The 14741-nt window shown below is 53.4% G+C and overlaps 1 protein-coding gene across 3 annotated transcripts in view; it reads right to left on the bottom strand.

Moving 5' to 3' along the window:
• Window positions 1-235: 235 nt before the first annotated feature.
• Window positions 236-14741, bottom strand: part of NKAIN1 (sodium/potassium transporting ATPase interacting 1) — a 40971-nt gene continuing 26465 nt past the window's right edge. The window contains exons 2-7 of one of the 3 annotated variants that reach the window (XM_032389382.1): window positions 8405-8542; window positions 6944-7024; window positions 5459-5656; window positions 4709-4769; window positions 4017-4098; window positions 236-3879 (exon numbers count right to left, since the gene is read on the bottom strand). In XM_032389382.1, coding sequence (XP_032245273.1) covers window positions 3870-3879; window positions 4017-4098; window positions 4709-4769; window positions 5459-5656; window positions 6944-7024; window positions 8405-8542 — 570 coding nt within the window. In that variant the 3' untranslated portion in view covers window positions 236-3869. Of the gene's footprint in view, window positions 3880-4016; window positions 4099-4708; window positions 4770-5458; window positions 5673-6943; window positions 7026-8404; window positions 8543-14741 lie in introns of those variants that run through there. The other 2 variants (XM_032389390.1, XM_032389399.1) reach the window with 2 other exon arrangements.

Here is a 14741-nt window from a genome sequence, read left to right as displayed (position 1 = left end):
TTCTCTGCATCCTCACCAACACCTGTTGCTTCCTGTGTTGTTAATTTTAGCCATTCTGACTGGCATTAAGTGACATCTCATTTTAGTTTTGGTTTGTATTTCCCTGATCATGAGTGATGTTGAGCATCTTTTCATGTATCTGCATGTCTTTTTTGGAAAAATGTCTACTCACGTCTTCTGCCCATTTTTTAACTGGATTAACTATTTTTTTGGGTGTTGAGTTTTACAAGTTCTTTATGTATTTTGGATACTAACTCTTTATTAGATATGTCATTTGCAAATATCTTCTCCCATAAAGACAGCTCTAACGGAGTAGCTTCTGCTCAAAATCCTTCAGTAGTTCCCATCTACATCACTCAGGCTGATGTGCTCTGATTTGACATTAGGGCTGCTATAACCTGGATACAATTCCTATCCTGGAAGGCAGAATAATGGCTCCCAAAGGTGTCTACATTCTAACCCCTGGAACATGTGAATGTGTTACATGGCAAAAGGGACTTTGAAATGGGGAGATCATCCTGGATTATCTGGTTGGGCCCAACCTAATGACAGGAGCCCTTAAAAGTGGAGAACCTTTCATGGCTGTGGGAAGATGTGATGATGGAAGGTCAAAGAGATAGGATATTGCTGGCTTTGAAGATGGAGGAAGGGGCCACAAGCCAAGAAATGGGGATAGCCTCTAGAAGCTAGAAAAGGCAAGGACATAGATTCTCCCCTAGACCCTCCGGAAAGATATGCAACCCTCCAGACATCTTGATTTTACCCCAGTGAGACTCATGTCCAACCTCTACAGAACCATAAGGCATTACATTTGTATTAAGACACTAATGTTGTGGTAATCTAGGACAGCAATAGGAAACTAATACATTCCCAATCAAAGTTCCCTCCAACCAGTTTGTCCCTGGCTATTCTTCCCCTCCCCCCATACCACGTGTTCCCCTCCCTCCACACCTGTGCTCATGCTGCTGTCCCTGTCCAGGACCCTCAGGTGGCCTTTCAGTCCACCCTGTCCTCAGCACTGACCACCCACCAGCGTTCCCATCCTGGGGGCTCCCCACTGAACCATAAACTCCTTGAAGGCGGTATCTGTGATTGATCTTCGAACTCCATGGCCAGGAGGCGTCCGCAGAGGTTTGCATCATGAACTCGGGGCATCTTGTGTAGAACCTCTGGTTCTTAGCCCCTAGCCGCATCAGGATTACCTGGGAATCTTCACACAAGTCTTAATTCTACCAAATCACCATGGAAGAAAGGGAGGCAGCTCCACGTGTATTATTGGGGGAAGGTTTCCAAGATTCAGAGTTAAGTAGAAGAAGCAGTAGGAAGTCAAAGATTGAGTAGAGCATGTTGCCATTTGTGTGAAAAGGGGAAAAATATTTACGTCAGTTAACGAAGAATTGTCTCTCTTTGGAAAGATATGAAAAATCGGTAAAAAGACATAAAGTCCTGGAACTTTCTGAATTCTGTACCAATATACATATTATCTATTCACAAAAGTAAATAAAATTTTAAATATTCAAAATACTGATTCTGGCTGTCTTGCTAGAAAAGATCCAGGATGTCCCAGGAATCTACGTCTAAAGCATTGTCTGCCAGCTCATTCTAAGTCAGGAACTGAGTTGTCAGGAAGAGGGCAGACTTGAGAAGCAAAGGATATTTGGAAGCATAAACTTACAATCCACCTACTCAGAAAAATGAATAGAAAGTTCTCCAAGGGATTGTGAGCCAGGCTTGGGAACCCACTGATTGAGCCCCACCTCTGCATTTTATGGATGAGGGAAGAGAGGAAGAGTGACTTCCCAAAGCTACACAGCCAGTCAGAAGCACAGGCCAGTGCCCCAGGAATGATGACACTGACATTGACTCCCAGCCCCTGCTCACCCTCAAGCAGGGACCCTGCTGACTCACTGGGCAGGAGGACAGGATGATAGAGAAGAAAACACCATCTTTAATTAACCCACCTGCACAGAAACCAGGGTACACTCCCTGCCTTGCAAGGTCCCAGTGAGAAAAGAACTTGGTCCCTTGCAAAAACCATCTTATAAAAACAAAAGGCTTCAAAGCACCAGTGGCTAAACCCGTTGAATAGAAAGGAGGCTGGGGAGTGGGGGTGGGAGGAGAGGGCTGGAGACAGGAGAGGGCTGGTGGCAGGATAGCAGCCAGGTCCGAAGGGAGCTGCCCCCTTCTTGAACGGAACCCCTAGCTACCTGGGCAGACCATATGGGACCTCAGTGCCTGGGGTGACCAGTGGAACTCCTGGGGCTGGCTCCTTGGCAGAACACTGCAGAGGGGATGGCGGGGTGGGGTCCTAGCTCAGGATGCTTTGGCCTCAGATGTAGGGAAGGCTAGATCAGAGGGTAGAGAGCAAGGAGTGGAGTGGTCACCATGGATGGGCTCAGGCATACAAACCATCTGTGTTTCCCTCCCATTCCCCCACGCCTCCTGCCCTCCCTCCTAATCCAGGGCCACTCATGTTTCACAGACTGGGAAGCTGAGGGCTGCCCCTCCTGCCCTTGGACTCACGGCCAGTACACAGGAAGTAAGGTCCTCAGGGGTGTCTGTGGAAGGAGATGGGGAGAATGAGCTCTCATCTCTGTTTGCTCTCAGGGGTGCTGGCCCTCCCAACCCCACACCATGACCCACACTCCCAGTCTGCCTCTTCACAACTCCTTCTGGGCTTGTTAGAGGTTTCTCTTTGACATTGGGGTGGTCATAAATGCTGGTGATCTTTGAAAACTGGTGATCGGGAGGTGCTGACCAGCTGTCTTCCATTCTGGAACCACAAGTCTTCCAACGGGTGACGTGGATGGAGCCATCAGGGGTTGGTGGAGTTGCTGAGAGGACAGGGGATCATGGCTGCAGCAGACCCGGCCTCAGGGACCTGGAAGGGGGTGGGGTGGCTGAGATATGCCCACCCTCCTTATTGGAATGAACTTGAAAGGTTGGCCAAGGGTGGATGGGGGCCGAGTCTAGGAGGGCTTCCCTGTGGGTCAGGCTGAATTCAGGGCTCTGGGCTCTGTTCATCTGGTTCCCAACAGGAGAACAGGTATATTGCTTCAAGAGAGGCGCTGGCGAGGGGTGGTGGTGGTGGTGTGTGTGATGTAGATCACGTGGGTTCTAGAGTGTCCCAGCTGGATGGGGGCTTGGAAATGGGATTCAGAGACCAGACACTGGGTTCTGGAGTCTGAAACTACAGAAGGTATGCTGTGTTCAAGGCCTGCCTCCACCAAAAGCCTAGCTGTGTGGCCTCAAGCAAATCACTTCATATCTCCGGGCCTCAGTTTCCATATCTGCAAAATGGGAATTATAATCCCAGCCTAGCCCCTGGAATTAAGAGTCAAATGAAAAGGCTAGAAAGAGCTCCATCTGCTAAGAGATTATTTTAATTGAGGGAAACTGAGGCCCAGAGAGGGCAAGGAAGGGCTTTGCCAGATGTCACACAGAGAGTCGGTGACGGAGCTGCAACTGGAACCCAGGACTCCTGCTTCTAGTTCACAGTAACTCTCCCCAGGGCTGGTGAACGAGTGTGGTGAGATGGGGCAAATGCCATTTCTCCCTGCACAGGGGACCGGAAGTGGGGTGAAGGGTTTCGAAAGGGAGCGGCTGGAGAAGGGAGGGAGGCCCCAGCGCACGCCAAGGCTGAGATAAAAAAAATACAAACCCCGCGATCCCCTCCCCCGCCCAGCACGTCCCACCCCTGGAGTCGGGCTGGAAGGGTCAAGTCCAAGTCCGCCGCAGACCCAGCCGGAGCAGGCTGCAGTCGGTTCGCGAGCCGCCAGGGGGCGCGCCTGCTATTTCGGCCCGAGCTCGCGCCAGGGCTTCAGTCCAGCTAGCAAGCTCATGGCAACTGGATGGGCGCGGGACAGAAGTTACCCCGACCTGCAGGAAACAAAGGCAGGTTAGGGAAGTGGACCCGCAGAGAGATTCGGCTGCCCTCCCCACGCCTGCCTGCCTTTCCTTCCCCTACAGCAACGCCCTAGTCCCTCCACCCCACCCCGCTGGGCACCATGACCCACGTGTACAGAGGCTGCAGTTGTAAATGCGACGTCTTCTGGGGCGCCTGGTATCCGTAGGAGTCAAAGCCACCGATGAAGTCAACTGCGGAAGGGGAGGTGGCGCATAGTTAGGGATGAGCCTGTGGGGTATGAGTTATGGGAGGCTAGGTCCTGAAAAGGAAGAATCTGAGGGCCAGACCCCTGTACAGAGCCTTAGGGCGGGGCTTTGCTGCAGGACCTATGCGGAGCAGAGCGGGATTTTCAGGAGCTCAGCCAGAGTGGGCCAAAGCCCAAGTGGATGGAAAGCCTCGGGGGGCGGGCCGTCCTTTAAGGGAGCAGGGCTTGAGCCACTTAAGGGGGCAAGACCTGGGAGGTGGGGGTGGACGGTAGTCGGGGGACGAGGCTGGGCACGGGAGGTGCTTGGTAGGGGCGAGCCCCGTGGAGGTCCTCGGAGGGCCAGAACCTAAGAGGAGTGGGTGGAGAGCAGTGCTGGAGCCGTGCACTGGGCACCTGGGTGTCTGGGTCACAGCCCAGAATGCGCTGGCTATGCCGACCGCCACCACCCCTGCCGCCTCTTCTTCCCCACCAAGAGGAGCCAGTTGGCCAACCCAGGTCTCCTCCCTCCCAGGCCGCGCGGGGCTCTGTCCAGGGTGCTGAAGGCACGGGGTGGTGTGTGGCCAGGCTTCCCCGTTCCCTAGGGGCTCGGCACTCACAGCTGTCCTCCTCCTCCAGGAACACTTTGCTCACGTAGCAGGCGAACACGAAGCCAAACAGCTGGGGGTGAAAGGAAAGAAGACAGAAGCTCTTCCTCCACCCCCTGCCTGGCCAGGCCCAGAAGGACGGGAGGGACTGGGTGTGCGAGGATGAAGGCCAACCCATAACAACTTCAAGTTAAATGACTGGGCCTTATAGTCAAACATACCTGGTCCCATTATCCGTTCTGTGAGTGGACTTGGACAAGTCATAATTTTACCTCTTTGGGCCTCTGTTTTCCCAGCTGGACCTGGGCAATACTTCACTGATTTGTTAAGAGGAACGAGGATTATGTGGCTTTGGGTGTGTGGAGTGCTGAGGGCAAGACTGGGAACTATATTACTATCTTGGAGCCACTCTTCTTTAACTCTTACAACTCTACACAGTTGATGTGGTCATGAATTTCTGTTAATAAGCATATAAGCTTGGAGAGGGCAAGTGACTTGCCCAAGGTCACACAGCAGATACACTGGAGACTGGGTTGACTCATAGTCTGATGACTCATCCTATTCATTAAACCTGCTCACTCCTAGAATGGGAGCTGGGGCAGGGGGTGAAGGGAGGAGATACAAGATATGGAGACAGAGCCAGGCAGACACAGGCAGGCTGGAAGATCTAGGTTCTCCCCTTCTTAACTAGAGCTAAACAAAGGGGTTGGGGTGGAGTCCACCTCTGGGAGTGTGTGGGCCAGGGGGGACAGGAAGACTCACAGCCAGGAAGATCTGCAGGGCACTGCTGAGTGCTTCGATGTAGGGATAGTCAAGCAGGCAGCCGGTGACAGAGATGACATGGTGGTCTTCCAGTGCCAAGCGGGAGTTCAGGACAGGTGTCACCAGGCAGCCTGGCCCATTCTCCATCCACCAGGAGCGGTGCAGGGATGTGTTGAAGGTCATGATGAAGTCCCGGTCCTGGGGGCAGAGGGGCCTAGAATACTGAGCTGGGGCCAGGGGCAGGGGGATCTTCCCCAGGCCCCAGGAAACTTTATATAAGATCTACATCACACCTGGACTGTTGTAGCAGCCTCCTCTCCTGGCTTGCTTTGAAGAGTACGGAGGGAGCCCATTTCTGCAAGTCTATATTTGGCCAGTAGGTGGCGCTTGATGACTACGTAGGTCTCACACTTCCATCAGAGATGAAAGGGGCTGGTGCTGACCGACCCACAGGAGCCCCAAAGTTTCAGGGATGGAAGGGACCCTAACAGTGGCTGAGTCCAGTTTTCCAGCCATGGGTGAAATCCTCAGTACAGACCCCTTCACAGCCCATTCAGTCTCTCCACTGCTCTCTGGGTATGGCCCTGGGCAAACCTGTCCTCTCTAGTCCTTGGTCTCCCCATCGGAAATGCAGAAGGGGCTGGCCTAGATCAGAGGTTCTCACCCACGGTGTGCATCTCTGTGTTTATCAATCCATTCATCATGCAGCCTGTTAACAAATATTCACTGGGTGCTGACCAGGTGCCAAGCCCTGCGATGGGATGTATGATCACATTTCATCCTCGGCAACCACATGAAGTGGTTATCTGCGCTCACTAGACAGGGAAACTCAAGCTCAGAGAGGGTGAGACACATGCCCAGGGGTCACAGTTTGGAAATGCTGGAGCCGGGACTTAGATCTACCAGAACTACAAAGCCAATGTTCCCATTCATATATTTTCCCCTCTTACATACTAAAAATAGAAGTTGTATCCTCTGGGCCTGCTCTTCCACAAGCTAAAAACTTCCCCTTTCTTCAATAGTTCTGCATGGGATCTGGTCCACTCGATTTTCCCCAAAGACTACTTCATCTCTTTCCCTTCTGAAAATATTGATCAGAACTGGACTCAAATCTTTGTGGCCTAAGCAGTTACCAAATGCTGTACATGACATTTTCACCTCCCTTGCCCTGAACACGTGTGGAGCCCAAGAGCACTTTTCAGGGCCACTACAAGTGGTTGGTTTCTACTGAGCTTGTGATCAAGTGGGACCACCGCCCATCTTCACGGCCCCTCAGCCTTATCTGCTCCATCATTTGTTTCTGAGAAGTGCAGAAGAGGCCAGAAACTAAAATGTGGGAGTAGGGTCTGTGGAGCACAGATCATTTGGGTGTGTAGAGGGAGGTCTCTTCAAGAGATGATGCCCCAGACCAAACTAGGAGCCCCTGGGGTAGGGGATAGGAAAGGTCAGGCTCTGCCCTCTGGCATTGCCAGGCCTGAGGCTTACCTGGGACAGCTGTCCAACCTCTAGGTAGAAGCAGATGATAAATGCATTCCAGCCAACCCAGAGCACCAGCCAGGCTGCATACTGGAGAAAGGAGAGGTGGGATCAGGGTGGGGCCTGGGGGAGCGGGGATGGGGCTTGTCAATGGAGACAGAGCTCAGGGACCGAGGGGACCTTTGCAAGGAGAAATGATGACACTATCTCACGCAGAGAGCACTTTAGAGTTTACAAATCATTATTACATCCGTCCGGTCCTTACAACAGCCCTGCATGGAAGGCATTGTTCTTTCTCTAAAGATAACCAACGTAAGCGCTAGAGAGGAGGTTTCAGTTTTCCAAGATCACACAGCTAGGAAGAGATAGGGCTGCTCCTCAGGCTCCAGTCCTCTGGCAGCTAATTCGATGCATTCTGCAGAGAACAATAGACACAACCCGGCTCCACAGAGCTGGAGAGGAGCGGGGTATTTCCACCCAAGTCCTGGGCCTGCAATTCCAGTTCTGTCACCCAGCACACAGTGCTGCTTAGCGGAGTGCCTGGGGCTTTCCCGAGAGCTGGAGAGAAGGATTCTCCCATCCCGGGTGAGATAGAGCTTTGGAAGGGCCCTGCCCACCCAGCTTCTGGGAGGTTCAGCCTGTGGGAGGTGGGCGAAGCCCAAGAACGAGCCAGAATGGGCTGTGGCAGGAGCATGGCAAAGCATGTCATTGTCATCACAGGTGTCCCTTTTCCCTCCAAAGAGGCAGGTGAATGGGTCACTGAGGAAGAGCAGGGGAGAAGGGTGAGCCTAGCTAAACACAGGAGTTTAACAGAGACCATCAAGGACCAGGGCTTGGGAAGAGGAAGCAGGAGGAGGGAGCCAGGGACACAATCCACTCCTGGGATCAGAGCACAGAGGGCACTGACCTCAAAGCCCCACTTGCCATCACACCACATTCTTGATGAACAGCAAAGGACCAAAGCCGAGCCAGCCTCTTAAAGCAACCTGAGAAGCTAGAGAAGATGAAGTCCGTCCCTGCACTGGCTTACTGAGGCAGCGTGGGCACGTATCAAGAGCCTTCGCTCTGGGTCTGATGCTCTAATCCTGCCACTTATTAGCTGTGTGACCTTAGGAAGCCTCGTAACCTTTCTGAGCCTCATTTCCTCATCTGGAAAATGGAGATGGTAAGATATCCCTTGCAGGGCTGTTGTAAAGATAAGTAAACATGCGGAACTTTTAGCAGTGCGCTTTGCACATGGTAGACACTCACTAAATGACCTGGCAGGTTAATATTTGGATTCTTCCCTAGGAAATCCTTTAGGGAAAATATCAATCTCGTCTCTCTGCTGAGCAAAGAAGCATTGGGACTTGGGCATCCACCACCAGCCGGGCTGGAGCTAAGACAGGGCAGGGGTCTGGGCACCCAGGGAAGGGGGGGCAGTTCATGCCTGGAGGGGCAGGGGGGTAGGAGGGGCCAAGGGAGCCATACCAGAATGAGGTACCGGGAGCGGTACTGCACGGTGCCAAAGATGCCCAGGATGACTGCCATGATGTGCAGGAAGTTGGCTAAGATAGGAGCCCACTGATAGCCCAGGAAGTCAAAGATCTGCCGCTCCAGCGCAGCGACCTGTGGGAGAGAGCAGGCTGAGGGCACGGTCACCGCCTGAAAGGGGAGGACAGGGACTCCTCGACCTCGTGGAGCAGGTGACACCCCTTACCACGGCGACGAGGCACTATGGCCTGACTGTACACAAGTCCAGAGCCATCCCAGCCCTGCAAGACCACAGGGAGATGGGGAGATGGAAGCAAGTCTGTGGGGATGAACTGAGACGGAGCCCTGCTCATCACTTTGGGGACAGCTAACAGAAGGGAGCCGGGGTTCAGAACACCTTCCTCCCTGCCAAGAGGCGATCCCCGTTAGCACCTGCCCCTGCCTCATGTGGGGCTCGAAGCAGGTGGAGTTAGGATCCAGACCGCTTCCCCCAGCCCTGGCCAAGGGCTGAGCCACGGCCCTGAAGGGCCCAGGAAAGTCCCTGGGCCTGAGTCCCCTCTTCCAAGGACTGCTATCTGGAGGTTGCCCTGGCCCATGAAATCTATGGGCTGCAGAGAAAGGAATTTTTTTTTACTCCCCTTCCCCAAGGGAGCTACAGTAGGTTGCAAAATTGACCTCAAGTTCTTTCCCTGTCCCCATGCTCTTTGGCAGTACCCTTCTACAGTAACTCTGTGCTTGGTCATGTGACTTGCTTTGCCCAATGGGACTTTAGGAAGCATAGTGCAAGTGAAGACCTTTTGAAAAAATTGCTTGTGCCCTGGAGCTTGCCCACTTCCTACACCTGTAACACAGAAGAGCTCCTGTGACCCGCTGGAGGATAAGAGGAGAACCAAGGCCCCCCAGATGACAGCCCATCAACCATCAGACATGTGAGTGAGGCCATCCTAGATCATTCCGATGCCAACCAACCCACCAACTGACCAAAAAACACGTAGCCAGACCAGAAGAATCGCCCAGCTGACCTACAGAATCAAGAGCTAAATAAAATGATTGTTTTAAACTGCTGCTCTGGAATGATCTGTTACCCAGCAAAAGCTAACCGATACAGGATTCAATCAATCCTCCCTTTCCAGGAGCCCCTGGTTCAATGTTTCAGCTGATACACTTAAGAACAAAGGTGCCAATGACATCCATTGTTATTGACTGTCCAATACTTCTTCTCCTGGTGAAAGAACCCATCTCTTTGTTTTGGGAACCGCCTCCTGGACCTTTAGTCCATGTGCCTTGGGTGGGGCTGAGCCCACCTCTAATTTCAGCAGTGGGCTCATGACTCAGTCCTAACCAGATAATCGACACACAGGGATCTGGTCAGGGCTGGGCACTCGCCCTGTGGCCTGCTCCCGAGAGTCACCCCGGAGAGCTGCTGGAGCAGCCGGGACAGAGATGCTGTCTGCCAGGGTATCTGAACGGGTACAGTGTTGCTCAGAGCTGTTGGTGGCTGTCTTTGCCATCTCAAAGGGACAGAAAGGGAGAAAGAGTGAACAAGCGAGGGGAGTGCCCAGGTCACATCGTTTTCGGTCTGAGGATCTAGCCATGCCGAAAACGAATTCTCCCTCCTTGTACTTGTGATTTCTGTCACTTGCAACCCAGAGTCCTGATTAAAATAGAAGGGGAGAGAAGAGGATCTGGCTGGGAAGGGACAGGGAAGATCCCAGAAGCCGTTCTCCTGGCAGGGAAGCGGGAGGAGGTGGGGCTGACGCTACCACACAGATGGTAAAGCTTGGGCAGAGACCCAGGAAGCTGCAGGCCCAGCCCTGGCAGCCCCCCACCTGGCGTCAGCCTGCCTCTTGTTGGTGACTCCTCCTGCAGGGCCCTGCAGATTGTAAAGAGCTTTCATCGCTCACTGGATGTTCCTTGGCAGAAAGGCAGAGCTGAGATCATGATCTTGTTCTGAAGCAAGAGACCATGAGGCTCAGAGAAGGGAAGTGACTTCCCCAAAGTCACACAGTAGGGAGGTGGCAGAGCCGGGCAGTCATTCTGCTTTTCTCTGTCACCTGTCCCATCTTGGCACCAACTTATCAACTTTCCCTCTTGGCACTGGCACTGGAGTTAAGAGGTGTGGATTCTGGTTGAGAGTCTGACAGACTCTTGGGTGACCTGGGGCAGGCCACCTTCCCCAGTGGGTCTCAAGCTCCTTCTTCCATTCAGAAGAGACCACTGGACTGCATGACCGCTAAGGGCCTTCCACCTTTGACTCTCATGGTCTGCTGACCTTGGGGAGAAACTCCCCAGGTTGCTCCCTGCTCCCAACAGCTTCTGCCCCACTTCTGCTCTTCTCCTTTCCACCCTGACTCTGCCAAGCCTTGGGGAGCCCTGGTGGTTTGGGGCCCACTTGATGCTCTCAACTTAGCTCGCATCTGGTCCTGGCAAGGAGACTGCCGTCAGAGGACAGAGGAAGTGGCTGAGGCAGACTTGCCCAGGCTCATAGTGTAGCTGGGGAGACATCTTGCCTAGAAATGCCCCCGTAAAACATGGTATCACCCTGCTCCGCCCCTGGCCCTTGCTCCAGCCCCTCTGGGTTCTCGGGGACCTCACTGACAAAGCAAGCGTGGGACTGTTACCACGAAAAGCTATGGAATCACTAAAACTCAGGTTCAAATTGCAGCTCTGTGTGACTCAGTGCAAGTTACTTTCGCTCTCTGAGCCTGTTTCTTCAACTGTAAATAGGGAAGGCAATCCTTTCCCCGAGAAGTTGTTGTGAGGATATGGAGACATCACAAAGACTGAGAGACAACTAGACTTAATAAACAGTGGCTAATTAGTAGGAGACTCAACAGTGGAAGCTTCTTAGTTGGGCACCGAAGGCTTGCTGGGAGCTGCCACACTCCTTTACCCTGCCCCCGCCACCCCAGCTACTACCCCTGAGTGGCTGAAACAACAGTTGGAAGTCCTGCCTTCATTTCCCTTTTCCTTTTTTTAAAGATTTTTTTATTAATCTATTTGACAGAGAGAGAGACAGCGAGAGCAGGAACACAAGCAGGGGGAGTGGGAGAGGGAGAAGGAGGCTCCCCGCGGAGCAGGGATCCTGATGTGGGGCTCAATCCCAGGACCCCGGGATCATGACCTGAGCCGAAGGCAGACGCTTAATCGACTGAGCCACCCAGGTATAAACTTAATTTTTTTAAAGTAAACTCTATACCCAACTCAGGGCTCGAACTCACGACCCTGAGATCAAGTGTCCCACGCTCTACCAACTGAGCCAGCCAGGTGTCTCTCCATATATATTTTTTAATTGAGATTCTGCGACTTATAAATATCTCAATCCTAAAGTTATTATTTTTTATTAGAAAACCAAGTCAGATATTCAAGAATTTCTGCTTGTGCAGCTGCGAGATGCAGCTAATTACCAAATAAAGAACAAACAAATAGGGGGAATATCTTCCCCATCTGGTTGCACCAGCTTAGAACAATAATCCGAGGGCTGCAGTGATTGTAAATCCTAGCTGGCCTTGTTGTGTCTTGTTAGTTTGATGGGAGGACTAGTGTGGAGACAATGGCAATGTGCTCCTTCGAAAAAATTTCAAGTGCACGTGCACCGAGGGAAAAAGTGACTTTGGGCTAATTGTTTTTAACCTGGTCAACCGGTAAGCCAGGTCTTGAGTCTCTCTCCTAGGTGGGCCAGGACTATGACAGAAGCTCCTGCTGGCAACTGATGCAGCCTCCTGTGTGATGGGGGGGGGGGGCTGGCCACTACCCGTCCGAGTGCTTTTTCTTTGCATGTTTTTGTTGTTATTTGTTTGAAGTAGGCTCCACACCACCATGGAGCCCAACATGGGGCTTGAACTCATGACCCTGAGATGAAGACCTGAGCTGAGATCAGGAGTTGGATGCGGGACGCCTGGGTGGCTCAGTCAGTTGAGCATCTGCCTTTGGCTCAGGTCATTATCCCAGGGTCCTGGGATGGAGCCCCGAGTCAGCTCCCTACTCAGTGGGAGTCTGCTTCTCCCTCTCTCTCTCTCTCAATCAAATTAAATAAAAATCTTTTAAAAAGGGGCGCCTGGGTGGCTCAGTTGTTAAGTGTCTGCCTTCAGCTCAGGTCATGGTCCCAGGGTCCTGGGATCGAGCCCCGCATCGGGCTCCCTGCTCAGCGGGAAGCCTGCTTCTCCCTCTCCCACTCCCCCACAATGCCCCCTCACTTGGGCATGAGCTTCGCCTGTCAGCCAGACTCTCCTACCCCTCTGCCTTTCCCTCGCACCCGTCAGGGGAAGCCCATACCTGCACAAACCCAATTAACAGTTTTCTCCCTGCTTGCAAAGCAGCTGAGCGCTGCTAGAGAGTCACTCCCCAGGCAGAGCCGGTGCGCGACAGATGCAGGTCCGTAACCACCAACTTTGAGAGGCCCCCCCCTGCCGCCCCACAGCCCAACTAGGCTTCTCGGGGGAACCCACTTTCCCCACTGACCACTTCCGATCTCACTGCCCTCCACCCTCCTGGGACCCCTCCAGCCTCACTCTCACACTGGGACCTGGCCTCTGCCTGTCCCCGCCTGCCCCCTCCTCCGCCCGGTGTCTCTGCCTACACTCTGGACCCCACCTCCTGTCTTCTCAGGCGCTCACACCATCCTCGGACCCTTCTGGCCTGGAGCTCAACCTCTCCCTGTGCCCAGGATCCTTCGCACTAGCTCCTAAGCACACTCAAGCCAGTTCCATTAAAAAAGTAAAAGAGAAGGCGCCTGGGTGGCTCAGTTGTTAAGCGTCTGCCTTCGGCTCAGGTCATGGTCCCAGGGTCCTGGGATCGAGCCCCGCATCGGGCTCCCTGCTCCGCGGGAAGCCTGCTTCTCCCTCTCCCACTCCCCCTGCTTGTGTTCCCTCTCTGGCTGTGTCTCTCTCTGTCAAAAAAAAAAAAAAAAAAAAAAGTAAAAGAGAAAAGCCCCATCCTCACCTGTCTCAACGCTCTCACGGCCAGAACTGCTGAAAGGCCTCCATGCCCTCCCCGCCACTAGCTCCCCCGGCCTGCATGCACACGACCATTTGGCTCAGTGGCTAGGAGCGGACCCGCCGTTAGAATCCCTGGGCCACGGGGCCAGTCCCTCACTCCCCTGCACCTCAGTTTCCTCACCCACAGAATGGGTATAATTCACAATACCTCCCTTGTATGGTGGTGGAGAGATTCCATATTATTTGTTAATTTATATATACGTTTAAAGTAAGCTCTACGACCAACGTGGGGCTAGAACTCACGACCCTGAGGTCAAGAGTCACATGTTCTACCAACTGAGCCAGCCAGGTGCCCAATTTTTTTTTAAGGTAGTATTTAAAATTATATTCTGCTGCAGAACTCCCTGCCTGCCCCTTGCTTTATTTTTTCCATGGCACTTATCATAGATTACCGTACTACCCACTCCCTTTTACGGTCGGACTCCTGCGTTAGAAGGCACACTCCCTGGGAGCAGGGATTTCCGCCTAAGGCGCTCACCGCTGCATTCCCGCTGGTGAGAGCTGAGCCTGGCACACTGCAGATGCCAACGTGAAAGTCAGTCTCCATCCTCCCTGGCCACTCCTGATTCCCGTGCAGCTCATCCTCCCATGCAGCCGGGCCCCTAAGTGTCAGAACACCCCCAGGCCATATCCTGGGTGCAAGCAAACGTGTGCCCACCCAACCTTCAGGCGCTCCCTGTTCTTGTTTCAGCCTCCAGCCCCTTTATAACCAGCTACTCATCCGACGGCTCATCATGAACTTAATATGCCCAAACCTGGTCCGTTTCCAGTGTTTGGGCCCCATGATGTGTCCAAGTGCAAGAGCCAGAAAGCTCAGTTTCAGGTGCTGCTCTCCCTCCTGCTCTTCTGAATCCCTCTCACCTCTGGCCACTTTCTCCCGCTGCTGTGCACTCACCCGGCCATTACAATACTACCAGCTCCCCTCCCCGCCCAGCCCAGCCCCCTAGCCCACCTCAAGCCTAACCTGCCCCTCTCCTTTCCCAAGTGAAGCCACCACGAAGCTCCCCGGCTGCCCCTCCCCCTGCCCTTAGCTCCCCACCCCCACCCAGATTATTTATTTATCAGGTAACTGCCAGCCAAGGGGGATGCGGTTGCCATGGGAACCTTCAGCCCCGAGTCAGGGCTGCCTCTGTTCTCAGTAGGATGCTCTAGTCTGTCTAGACGCCAACCCCAGGAGCCCAACACCAGGTGGGGGCAAGGGATGAATGATACAGATGGGCCCACCCCAGCCCCGGGAGGCTGGCTGGGGGAGAGGGCGGAGGGGGGCCGGGCTCTGGGCCACAGAACCCACCAGAAGCCTCTGGTGCCCAAGCCCTTGCCAGTCAATTCTACAAGTC

The sequence above is a fragment of the Phoca vitulina genome, unplaced genomic scaffold (genome assembly GCF_004348235.1).
Source record: "Phoca vitulina isolate PV1807 unplaced genomic scaffold, GSC_HSeal_1.0 scaffold2, whole genome shotgun sequence".
NCBI classification, from domain to species: domain Eukaryota; kingdom Metazoa; phylum Chordata; class Mammalia; order Carnivora; family Phocidae; genus Phoca; species Phoca vitulina.
Note: the sequence above shows the minus strand (reverse complement) of the source record. Positions and strands in the feature narration are given on the sequence as shown.